This window comes from Somniosus microcephalus, chromosome 12 (assembly GCF_052327205.1).
Source record: "Somniosus microcephalus isolate GS21.2 chromosome 12, FLI_Smic_1.0, whole genome shotgun sequence".
In the NCBI taxonomy this organism is placed as follows: Eukaryota; Metazoa; Chordata; class Chondrichthyes; order Squaliformes; family Somniosidae; genus Somniosus; species Somniosus microcephalus.
Genome location: NC_140998.1, coordinates 157,726,704 through 157,739,843, shown reverse-complemented (window position 1 = coordinate 157,739,843; position 13,140 = coordinate 157,726,704). Strand labels below are relative to the sequence as shown.

At 45.3% G+C, this 13,140-nt stretch overlaps 1 protein-coding gene across 9 annotated transcripts in view; it reads right to left on the bottom strand.

Moving 5' to 3' along the window:
• The window catches only part of LOC147109615 (metastasis-associated protein MTA1-like), a 180,529-nt gene that overhangs the window by 65,985 nt on the left and 101,404 nt on the right, over window positions 1-13,140 (bottom strand). For all 9 annotated transcript variants that reach the window (XM_086003690.1, XM_086003691.1, XM_086003692.1 and 6 more), the window contains one exon: window positions 13,064-13,095. In XM_086003690.1, the coding sequence (XP_085859816.1) occupies window positions 13,064-13,095 (32 nt within the window). The remainder of the gene's footprint in view (window positions 1-13,063; window positions 13,096-13,140) is intronic.

Here is a 13,140-nt window from a genome sequence, read left to right as displayed (position 1 = left end):
TGTTGCAAGCCTCACACCCACAACTCACAGCTCGCGCACACTGCCAGCTATTCAACCATGACAGCCACATCATCCAAACATATCGCAGGTCACTCAGACACACTTTCCTCTTTCTTACATGAGAATGTGGTGCATAAAGGAGGCAGCAGGAAAGAACTGGAGGAGGACCAGCGCGCCTGCACGTTTTAACCCCCATGGAGGAGACAGTGCTTGACATCCTCCTTTAAGATGCTCCTTAAAACCTACCTCTTGGGCCAAGCGTTTCTTCACATGTCCTAATATCTCCTTCTGTGGCTCTGTTTATCACATTGCTGTTTGTGGGACCTTGCTGTGCGCAAATTGACTGTCGCGTTTCCCACATTACAACAGTGACTCCACTTCAAAAAAAGTACTTCATTGGCTGTAAAGCATTTTGAGACGTCCGGTGGTCGTGAAAGTCGCTATATAAATGCAAGTCTTTCTTTCTGTGTCAAATTTTGTTTGATAATCGCTCCCGAGAAGCTCCTTAGGACATTTTACTGCATTAAAGGCGCTATATAAATGTAAGTTGTTGTTCCCACACCAACTTCACATTACCAATAGCGAGAGATGACATCAGTCTGGGTTGCATTCAAACCGAAGTCCCTGAGGTGAAAGGACAATCTGCTAACCCAGAATTTTACAAATGTGATCTGAGCCAGAGAATCCAATTTGACCCGAACTCTTTCTACATTTATAGATACACACATTACAGGAATTAATGAGATTAATGCACATTTCAAGTAGATGATAAAGGGAACCGTCTCCAAGGAGTTGGGAGAATGTATTTCAGAATGCAGCTCCTTGCTATCGACTGCTCATCGTGTCAAAGAGCTGGGAAACTAGCACACATTACACAACACAAAGTGATGAGCTAATCAACAGCAGCAACACTTCATCAGATCTGAAAATTAAAATCCCCTCAGCTCACAGTTCTCTTATTAACCATTAGAGACCCATGTCAGCAAGTTAGTGCCAAAGACCAACAAAGATTCATCCCGGATAAATAACACACTTAATTACCCCACCACCACATTGTGATAAAAGCATTGTTTGTTGCTTCCATACAGCTCTCAAATTCCACTTTGAAACAATCTTTACTGTCAACTCGCACCTACTACACAAGAGCAGGGAGATTGGTGGTGTGGAATGTCCCTCATTTGGCATTCAAGATGGGATGAGAGTTAAGACTACTCATCCTCCACGAGCTTCTCCTCAATCTTTGAATACACGTTATCACCATTTATCTGCCAATGGCTGGGTCCAATGTCAAACTTGGAAAATGACAAGGGCATGTCCCTTTAAGAGTAAGCCTTGTGGAAATACACAGACAAACATACATACACACGCACACATACTCACTAGGTGTGTCAACCCCCTCGGATTGTCCAGGAGCCTCCTGGAATGCTGATGGCGGCCCGGGAGAAAAAAACTTCCGTCTTCAGATCGACTGAGTGCAACAATTATATGCTGGTTTGAATCTACAGATTCCGTTATATAAATCAGCTCTCACGGCATAGTTATCAGAGGACCGATTTGGAGAAATCAATGATGCCATGCACATCTGGGTATCGACAGTGGCACACAAGACCAGATGTTCAGGGTAAGTGAATTAACCCCTTTGATTGTCATTTCTATCTTTTAAAGTAAGCAGGATTTCATTTTTTTAAAAATATTAACTCATTAATCACTTTGTTATTTGTATGATAGCATAGTTATTTTAGGAAAGTGGCTTTTTCTTTTGAAGAATCATCTTGCGCTAAGTTTGTGATTGAAAGCTGCCCCTCATCTGAGAGAGGCTCATTTTCTTCTCCTAGTAATAAATATTTAATTATGTCCCAGAAGCTGGGATTGTTCTCCTTAAAGAAAGAAATTGCATTTATATAGTGCCTTTCATGACTTCAGGATGTCCCAAACTGCTTTACAGCCAGTGGAATACTTCCGAAGTGTCGGCACTGTTGTAATGTAGGAAACGCGGCAGTCAATTTGCATACAGCAAGGTCCCACAAACAGCAATGTGATAATGACCAGATACTCTGTTTGAGGGATAAATATTGGCCTGAACACCAGGAAGAACTCTTCTGTCCTTCTTCAAAATAGTGCCATGGGATCTTTTACGTCCACCTGAGAGGGCAGTCAGGGAGGGGGTTTAACATCTCATCCTTAAAGCAGAGGTGGTTAAAGGCAGATTTAATAGAGGTGTTCAAAAATTGTGCTGGTTTTTGATAGAGTAGATAGGGAGAAACTGTTTCCACTGGCAGGAGGGGTCCGTAACCAGAGGACACAGATTTAAGGTAATTGGCAAAAAAAAAAGAGATGAGTTTTTTTTAAAGCAGCGAGTTGTGATGATCTGGAATGCACTGCCTGAAAGAATGGTGGAAGCAGATTCAATGGTAACTTTCAAAAGGGAATTGGATAAATAGGGAAAGAGCAGGGGAGTGGGACTAATTGGATAGCTCTTTCAAAGAGCCGGCACAGGCACGATGGGCCGAACATCCTCCTTCTGTGCTGTAAGATTCTACATTGGAAGAAGAGGTAAGTTGGTTTGAAGTATTCAGCTGAGCCTCGTGGTTTTGAATGGGCTCAGTGCTCCCTGCTCCAGGATATAAGATGGTTGGGTTGCCCCAGCAGTATAAATATTTTTTTTAAACTTCAGATATCTTGGTTCTTGATATCTTCAGATCAAAGCTGTAGGTTGCCCACTTGTAGGTCCAACAAGAGAAGAAAACAAATGAATGTGTCCAGATAAAGTGCCCATGAGCACAGTGCCTTGACCTCTGGAAATGGGAGATGTGAATAAAACTCTAGTAGATGTGTTACTGGGTCCCTGACCTCACTTAAATGTTTAACTTATACTTCAGTGGCACACAGGTGCTTTATTTTTGAACTTTCTTCCTGCCTGGTAATACCGCAGAGCATCTTTTGTAATGTTTCTGTGCTGTGTCATGATTCCCTTGGTGTGGGGCCAAACTAAATTCAAACTTCTGAAAGAGCCAATCAGTAGGTAGTTGTACATGTTCCTGCTACCAGGAAATATGTATTCCATTAATTATTACATTTAAACAGGCCTATGTAACCTGAGCTTTTCCCGTGTCCATTCGCGTACGCACGTTGGCTGCCGCTCTAGGCCCGAGCCACTCTACTTTTTCCCCCTATTTTCCTTTTCTCTCTATCCCTCCCTGAAAGCACTCTCCTGTCATCATGCCTCCTTTCATCTCTCCTCTCTCGGATACATTGCCCTCCCAAATCCCTACCCCAATCCTTCATTACTCTTTGACCTTCCTACTCTCCTGCCGCCGTCCCAGGCTTCACCCCCTCTTAGATAAGCCCACAGCTTCCTTCTGTGCCTCTCTTGGCATCCTACGAAAGGCCTATCGAGGCACTTGTCGCTGCCGCCTTACGATCAGCAACCCCAACTGTCCCATCCTTCTCTCAGCCGACTTTCCCGCCCACTGAGGGTAAATCTTGCCAATCTCCTCCCCCTCCAACTCATCCCCACCCCAGCGCTGACCTTGTGGATGCTGGCAGTGGGGCAGCCATCACCGACCCTCTCCGCATCTCCCTCCAGAATGTCCGTTCACTAGCGAATGAGGCCCCTGCCATCCATGAGCTTATCATGGATGACTGCATCAATATCATGGTCCCGAGGGAAACTTGGTTGAGGGGTGATGACACCTTAAGAACACAAGAAATAGAAGCAGGAGTAGGCCATTTGGCCCTTCCAGCCTGCTCCGCCATTCAACGAGATCATGGCTGGTCTTCTGCCTCAACTCCATTCACCGGCCCTATTGCCATATCCCTTGATGCCCTTACTAGTCAGAAATCTATCAACTTCTGTTTTGAATATACCCAATGACTGAGCCTCCACAGCCCTCTGGGGTAGAGAATTGCAAAGATTCACCACCCTCTGTGTGAAGAAATCTCTTCTCATCTCAGTCCTGAATGGCCTACCCTTTATCCTGAGGCTGTGGCCCTTGGTTCTAGACCCCCCAGCCAAGGGAAACATTCTCCTAGCATCCATCCCATCAAGCCCTGTAATAATTTTGTATGCTTCAATGAGATCCCCTCTCATTCTTCTGAATTCAAGAGAATGCAGGCCTAGTTTACTCAATCTATTCTCATACGACAGTCCCATCATCCCAGGAATCAATCTCGTGAACCTTTGTTGCACTCCCTCTATGGCAAGTATATCCTTCCTTAGGTAAGGAGACCAAAATTGTACACAGTATTCCAGGTGTGGTCTCACCAAGGCCCTATATAATTGGAGTAAGACTTCTTTACTCCTGTACTCAAATCCTCTTGTAACAAAGGCCAGCATACCATTTGTCTTCCTAATGGCTTGCTGCACCTGCACATTCACTTTCAGTGACTCATGTACAAGGACATCCAGGCCCCTTTGAGCATCTGCATTCCCCAATCTTTCACCATTGAAAAAATACTCTGCCATTCCGTTTTTTTCTACCAAAGTGGATAACTTCACATTTATCCACATTATATTCCATCTGCCATGTTCTCGCCCACTCACTGAGCCTGTCGAGATCCCCTTGAAGCCTCTTTACATCCTCTTCACAACTGACACTGCCACCTAGCTTTGTATCATCAGCAAATTTGGAAATGTTACATTTAGTCCCCTCATCCAAATCATTGATATAGATTGTGAATCGCTGGGGCCCAAGCACCGATCCTTGCGGTACCCCACTAGTCACAGACTGCCATCCTGAAAAAGACTCGTTTATCCCTACTCTTTGTTTTCTGTCTGTTAACCAATTCTCAATCTATGCTAGTATATTATCCCCAATTCCATGTACCCTAATTTTGTTCACCAACCTCTTGTGTGGGACCTTATCGAAGGCCTTCTGAAAATCCAGATACACATCTACCGGTTCCCCTTTGTCCACACCACTAGTTACATCCTCAAAGAACTCCAATAGGTTTGTCAAATAGGATTTCCCTTTCATAAATCCATGTTGACTCTGCCCAATCTTACTATTAGTTTCTAAGTGCCCAGTTATTGCATCCTTTATAATAGATTCCAGCATTTTCCCAACTACTGATGTGAGGCTAACAGGTCTGTAGTTCCCCGTTTTCTCTCTCCCTCCTTTCTTAAATAGTGGGGTTACATTTGCTATCCTCCAATCTGCAGGAACCGTTCCAGAATTTATAGAATTTTGGAAGATGACAACCAATGCGTCCACTATCCCAATGGCCACCTCTTTCAGAACCCTAGGATGTAGGTCATCTGGTCCTTGGGATTTATCGACTTTTAGTCCCATTAATTTTGCTAGTACTGTTTTTTTTACTAATAATAATTTCTTTAAGTTCCTCATTCTCGTCACACCCTTGGTTTTCTCGTATTTCTGGGAGGTTTTTTGTGTCTTCCTCCGTGAAGACAGAAACAAAGTATTTATTTAATTTCTCAGCCATTTCCTCATTCCCCATTACAAATTCTGCCGTCTCTGACTGTAAAGGACCTACATTTACCATTGCCAGTCTTTTCCTTTTCACATACCTATAGATGCATTTGCAATCCGTTTTTATATTTTTCACTAGTTTGTGCTCATATTCCATTTTCCCTTTCTTTATCAATTTCTTGGTCCCACTTTGCTGATTTCTAAAAAGATCCCAATCCTCAGGCTGACTGCTTTTTCTGGCAACTTTAGAAGCTTCCTCCTTTGACTTAATAGCTTTAACTTCTTTTGTTAGCCATGGTTGGGTCACTTTTCCTTTTGGGCTTTTATGCCCTAGAGGAATATATGTTTGTTGCAAATTATGCATTATTTCCTTGAATGTTAGCCATTGTATGTCCACCTTCATACCTTTTAGTGTAGTCTCCCAATCTACCATGGCCAACTTGTCCCTCATACCCTTGTAGTTTCCTCTGTTTAGATTGAAGACCTTAGTTTCAGATTGGACTACATCACTCTCAAACTTAATGTAAAATTCAATCATATTATGGTCACTTGTCCCTAAAGGCCCCTTTACCACAAGATTATTGATTAGCCCTTTCTCATTACACAGTACCAGATCCAGAATAGCCTGTTCCTTGGTTGGTTCTCTCCACATATTGATCCAGGAAACCATCTCGCATGCATTCCAAGAATTCATCCTCACCCTTAAATGAAACCTCCCCACCTGGCTCTACCTTCCACCACTTGCCCCACTCAGACCACCGTGGTGGCGGTGTGGCTCTCATTACCAAATCACACCTTGGTCTGTCCCCCTATTCCTCCGGCAGTTTCTCCTCCTTGGAGCATCTCACCGTATTCCACCCTGCTCACCTCTCATTTAAAATTCTTGTTCTCTATCACCCATCCAAGTACCATAAAATTTTTATTATCGAGATATCTTCACTGTTCTCTCCCCTCAGCCTCTGCACCAAACGACTTCTCATCCTCAGTGATTTCAACCTCCATCTCAATTCATCATGCTCTCTCTCCTCTGAGTTCACTAGCCTCCTATCCTCCCTCCATGTAAACTCCCCAACCCATATTCACGGCCACCCCCTCGACCTTGCCATCTCTCGTGGCCTCGCTACTCCCATCTCGCTACTCCCATCGTGTCAATTGCAAATAAGGCCATCTCTGACCATTTCCTCGTATCACTCTCCACCCACATCCCCCTTCCACCCACAGCCCCCCCGCCCCCGCAACCCTACTTCCCTTCTGTGTCCACCCCTGGAAAAAACTCTTTCCCAACTCTCTTACAACTGCACTTATGAAATCCCAGCCTTTGGCCTTCCATTCACCATGACATTTCTGCAGCTACCGATCTGCTCAGCCACACCCTCACCACTATCTTTGATGCCCTAGTCCCTACTAAAATAATTACCCTCCCTCACCCTGGCCATTCCCCCGGTACAGCTCTCATCTTCGCTCCCTTAAGTCCAAGGGACGCAGACTTGAACGGATATGGCGGACAACTGGTTTAGCCATTCACCACCAGATCTGGCTGGACCACATAAAGCATTATCAGGTCCTGCTCTTGTCTGCCAAAATTGCTCACTATTCCAGAATCATTCTGGAATGCAAAGATAAACCCCGACTCCTATTCTCTACTGCTAACCGCCTTCTTAAACCCCTCTCCCCTGTCTCCTCCACCCTCACCTCCGATAACAAATGTGAGGAGCTCATGGACTTCTTTGTCTCCAAGATTGAGACCATCCATTCAGCTGCCTCTGCCACTTCCCTTCCTTCCCCTAGCCCACTGGGCCAAACTTCCTCTAAGGTTCCCCCTTGCCCTAACCCCGAACTCACATCTTTCTCCAGTTTCTCTCCGATCTCCCCTCATGACCTCTCCGCGCTCATCTTATCTGAGACCCACCTCCTGCTTCCTCGACCCTTTTCCAACCAAACTGCTGACCACCCAACTTCCTTTTCTGGCTCCCACGTTAGCTGATATTGTTGACTTCTCTCTCCTCAGGTACGGTCCCCCCTCCCTCAAATCTGCCGTCATCACCCCTCTCCTCAAAAAGCCAAACCTTGATCCCTCTGTCCTTGCAAACTACCACCCCATCTCCAACCTCCCTTTCCTCTCCAAAGTCCTTGAACGTGTTGTTGCCTCCCAAATCCGTGCCCATCTTTCCATGTTTGAATCCCTCCAATCCAGTTTCCGCCCTTGCCACAGTACCGAAACGGCTCTCATCACAGTCACAAATGACATTCTTTGTGACTGTGACAAAGGTAAACTATCCCTCCTCGTCCTTCTTGACTTGTCTGCCGCCTTTGACACGGTTGACCACTCCATCTTTCAACGCCTCTCCACTGTCGTCCAGCTGGGTGGGACTGCACTCGCCTGGTTCCATTCTTATCTATCTAATTGTAACCAGAGAAACACCTACAATGGATTCTCTTCCCGCTCCCGCATCATTACCTCTGGTGTCCCCCAAGGATCAATCCTTGGCCCCCTCCTACATGTTGCTCATTGGCGACATCATCCGAAAACACAGCATCAGTTTCCACATGTACGCTGATGACACCCAGCTCTACCTCGCTACTTCTTCTCTCGACCCCTCCACGGTGTCTAAATTGTCGGACTGCTTGTCCGACGTACAGTTCTGGATGAGCAAAAATTTTCTCCATTTAAATATTGGGAAAACCGAAGCCATTGTTTTCGGTCCCCGCCACGAACTCCGTTCTCTAGCCACTGACTCCATCCCTCTCCCTAACATCTGTCTGAGGCTGAACCACACTGTTTGCAACCTTGGTGTCATATTTGACCCTGAAATGAGCTTCCGACCACATATCCGCAGCATAACAAAGACCGCCTACTTCCACCTCGGTAACATCGCTCGTCTCCGCCCTTGTCTCAGCCCATCCACTGCTGAAACCCTCATCCATGCCTTTGTTACCTCTAGGCTTGACTATTCCAACACACTCCTGGCAGGCCTCCCACATTCTACCCTACGTAAACTTGAGGTCATCCAAAACTCGGCTGCCCATGTCCTAACTCGCACCAAGTCCCGTTCGCCCATCACCCCTGTGCTCGCTGACCTACATTGGCTCCCAGTTAAGCAGCGCCTCGATATCAAAATTCTCATCCTTGTTTTCAAATCCCTTCATGGCCTCGCCCCTCCCTATCTCTGTAATCTCCTTCAGCCTCCGCCCCCCCTCCCACCCGAGATATCTGCGCTCCTCTAATTCTGCCCTCTTGACGATCCCTGATTATAATCGTTCAACCATCGGTGGCCGTGCCTTCTGTTGCCTAGGCCCTAAGCTCTGGAATTCCCTGCCTAAACCTTTCCGCCTTGCCACCTCTCTTTCCTCCTTTAAGATGCTCCTTAAAACCTACCTCTTTGACCAAGCTTTTGGTGACCTGCCCTAATTTATCCTTATGTGGGTTGGTGTCAGATTTTTTTGTCTTAAAATACTCCTGTGCAGCGCCATGGGACGTTTTACTACGTTTAAAGGCGCTATATAAATATAAGTTGTTGTTGTTGTTGTAGAAGAACCTATACGTCACGTTTCAAGGGTGAATCAAGTATATTTCGACTCATTCAGATGCAATAATTTTAGGAATCAACGTGTGAAAGTTTTCATGTAATAAATGCCTCCTCATTAAATATCAGGACAGTTCTTTGATGGTTTGAGAATATTTCTGTTACAACACATTTCTTATAGGCTCATGGGGAGTAAGGACATTCAACTACTGGGGATCCAATCTTTATAGGTTAAATGCAACAGCATTTTCAGTCTGCGGGCAATTGTCACGTGACCAAGCATCACATGATCAAACACAGTTAGCAACTCTAACACACATACACATACAAAACACTACACACACACAAACACGTACACAATAATAGGAGGAAAAAACAGAGACACACGGACAGACATACATGCAGAGCGAGACATACACAAACACACAATAATAGGTGGCAGGAACACATACATACATGCAGAAATAGACAACACGCATACACAAACACACATGCACATAGACACAATAATAGGAGGCAGAGATGCAAACACGAGGACAGAAATACATACATGCCAGACACACAGCCCGGCCAAAAATTTCCAATTGATGAGGACAGCTGCGATTACACAACATGACTTATAAAATGAAACAGAGACACAAAATCAAAATCATCCTGAAAAGCGGCAACATCTATTGATCCCTCTGCACCACGAACACAAGAAGAAAGGTGCATTGAAACAGACTGGGCTGGAGCAAGGTATAGCTGGCTGCAAAATCTACCAATTCAGGTCAGAGTATGGATGTTCTATAAAGCAGATGAAAGGCCAAAATGACCACAGCATGGACACCAGTAGATACGAGGATTGGGACTCTGGTCAGCAAACGCTGAAGATATTGTAGGACCATAGGAAAATCGTAAGTGAGAGGACCTAACCTGTCACTATGACACCAAGCAGTAGATACTCTCAGTCGGTGTGGTTATCTGGATGCAGTGCACTTACTGTGGGAATGAAGAGACTGTTTCCCCCGCCCCCTGTAGCCCTTATTTCTCGATAGTCAGGGTGTCTTTGTGACCATCTGCAAGAAGACTGTCCTACAAGGCAGACTGACTAGTTGATCGATACTCAACTCAAAGATTGAGGGACTGAGCACTCCATACTCAGGGATCACGAGACCTCTGTTACACTCTTTGGCTTGATATAGAAAATTGTCTTTTTCCATCTTTTCTCATACATTCATATGATCCTTCCATGGAATCCAAGGGAATGCATCATTACAAGAGAAAGACTGCTGAGACACAACAACTTATACAGCATCACCAATGTTGAAAAACGTCCCAAGGTGCTCCACGGAGATGGAATCAAAAAAAATAGATGCCGAGCCAAATACGGAGACATTAGGAGGGGGTGACAAAAAAAGTAGGTTTTAAGGAGGGTCTAAAAGGAGGAAGAAAGTGAATGGGTTTAGGGAGAGAATTCCAAAGCGTGGGGCCTAGGTGGCTGAAGGCTTGGCCGCCAACGGTCAGCTGAAAGGAGGGGGCGAATACACAAGAAACCAGATCGAGAGGAATGGGGAGTTCATGGAGAGTTTGTAGGACTCAATAAGGTTACAGAGCTAGGTAGGGGCAAGACCATGAAGGGATTTGAGACAATGGGAGACTGGGAGCCAATGTAGGTCAGTGAGGACAGTGGATGAGTGGGACTTGTTGCATGATAGAATACAGGCTACAGGCAGCAAGAGTTTTGGATGAGCTGAAGTTTATGAAGGGTGGTGGATGGACGAGAAAGTATTGGAATAGTCAAGTCTGGAGGTGCCAAAGACATGTATGAGTGTTTCAGCAGTAGATGGGCTGAGGTAGGAGCAGAGGCGGGCGATGCTACGGAGATGGAAGTAGGCAGTCTTTGCGACAGAGCGGATATGGGGTCAGAACTCAGCTCAGGGTCAAATAGGACAATAAAGTTGCCAACTGTCTGGTTCAGCCTGAGACAATTGTCAGGGAGGGGATGGAATCAGTGACAAGAGTACGGAGGTTGTGGCGGGACTGAAGACAATGGAGTCGGCCTTCGCGATATTTAGCTAAAGGCCTACTGCTCCGGGGTCTTGTGTTCTGCAACAGGACTTTGGCTTTCCGTTTCAGAAGACTGCAAGGTGAATAACTGCACAGCCAGTACACAAGATTCGCAATGCCAGGCTGAAGAGTTTACTCATATGTCTGAACGAAATGTCAACAGAGTTGGCACATAAATCGCCTCACGTGCAGTTCTACAGTTAGTTCAATGTCCTATGGCGTTATCTACATTATCTGTCCCTGAGCTGCATACTTGCTCCTCTTCTGGGCTTATTCCACTGCAACTCAAGGTTATGATCATCATCCCCGGAACTCAGACAGTGTTTGTCCAATACAGCTGTCTTGTCCTCAAGGATAATTGTCCAGTGCTGGCCAAACCGGTGCCAGAGTTACTGAAAGGTGGAGAAAATCCTCACAACCATAAAGATTCATATTGGTGGGAAGGCAAAGACATGCCCAGATCATGAAGGCCGTGAGCCGGAAAGGCTTCTTCATGAGCAACAAGAGAACTGAGCGGACTTCACAAAGACTTTCGTTCAGAGCAGCCTAGGCACTAATCTGGAATAGAAGGAAATTCCCTGGCAAGGATGAGGAATGTCAAGGATCAATGCTGAACTAAGTCAAAGACCCAAGGTGATGAAAAGGAGCTACTTCTTGAACTTTAAACATGAAGATGGGAGAACTTTTATTTCCTTGTGAAATAGAAAAAGAAACTGCGAGAAAGAAAGAAAGACTTGCATTTATATAGCACCTTTCACAGCCTCAGGACGTCCCAAACCGCTTTACAGCTAACGAAGCTCTTTTGAAATGTAGTCACTGTTGTAATGTAGGAAATGGCACAGCAAGATCCCAAAACAGCAATGAGGAAAAATGACCAAATACTAAGTTGGTTGAGCGATAAATATTGGCCAGGACACCGGGGATAACTTGTCTGTTGTTCTTCAAATAGTGCCATGTGATCCTTTTACGGGCAGACAGGGTCTCGGTTTCCTAAAGACGGCACCTCCAACATTGTAGCACTCCCCTCAGTACTGCACCGGAGTGTCAGCCTACATTTTGTGCTCAGGTCTCTGGAGTGAAACTTGAAGCCATGACCTTCTGACTCAGAGGCGAGAGTTCTACGACTGAGTCACGGCTGATACCTAAAAGTAGGAAAATGGAGAAGTGAACAGGGGACACAGTCCTTTGCAGTACTGAGCAAGAATGGGGGGAGGGGAATCATGTGACATCATAAAGGGTTCTGTTCAAAGTCTTAAAGGGACCATTTCCCTTTCGCATTGCCTAATTCAAAACTGAATGGAAAACCACAACTTTGGAGAGTCAGGAAAAAAATATTTTTGAAAGTAAAGCATTAAGTAACATTTTTTGTAGCTCTGCACAGATCTGACAAGACACACATTTGAGGAACAGAGTAATCAGATTTTCTGGTGGTATTTTCCCCCAGAGATACAAGAACTGGTAAATAGAACACCTTGGGCATCCAGTGCCCAAGATCAGGCATTCCTAGGACATGGAATGGGCTGATGCAGGGTGAAGCCCCCTCTGCTCTGTCCCATCAACATACCTCCAACCCAACCCAGGATTGTGCCAGTGTGATCTCCGTGAATGAGACTCGTGGGCAAGTATTCCACACTCACTGAGAGGTGGGTTGAGTGACCAAATTAATTTTGCATAGGACCCTTACGGCCTGCCGAGAGAGGCTTTCCTACCACCAGTCTGCATTGGATTCAAACCCAGATCTTGGAGGTCAACGTGCACTGCTGCAATCCACTGCACCAGCCCATCTTCCAGCAAAGACTTGTGTATCATGTGTTACGAACACAAAAGAAGAACTTTAAAAACTTAACATTACTTTAAAGAGCAGCTATATAGAAGGACCAAACAGATCCTGATGTAAGGATCACGACCACGACCATCCTTTCATCTTCACCGGGTTGAATAGGATTTTGTTTTCAATATTTTATTGACCAAGCCATCTGGAACATTCAGTAAATCACAACCCAGTCCACAGGAATCTATATCCCACCACAGTTAACAGCTTTCCAAAGTAAAGTCCCTTACCATCTGTCTCCCTTGTGCGTGGTTCGTCATACCTGCAGTAAATAAAAGGATTTATTAGCGTAAGACAATGTTAGTTA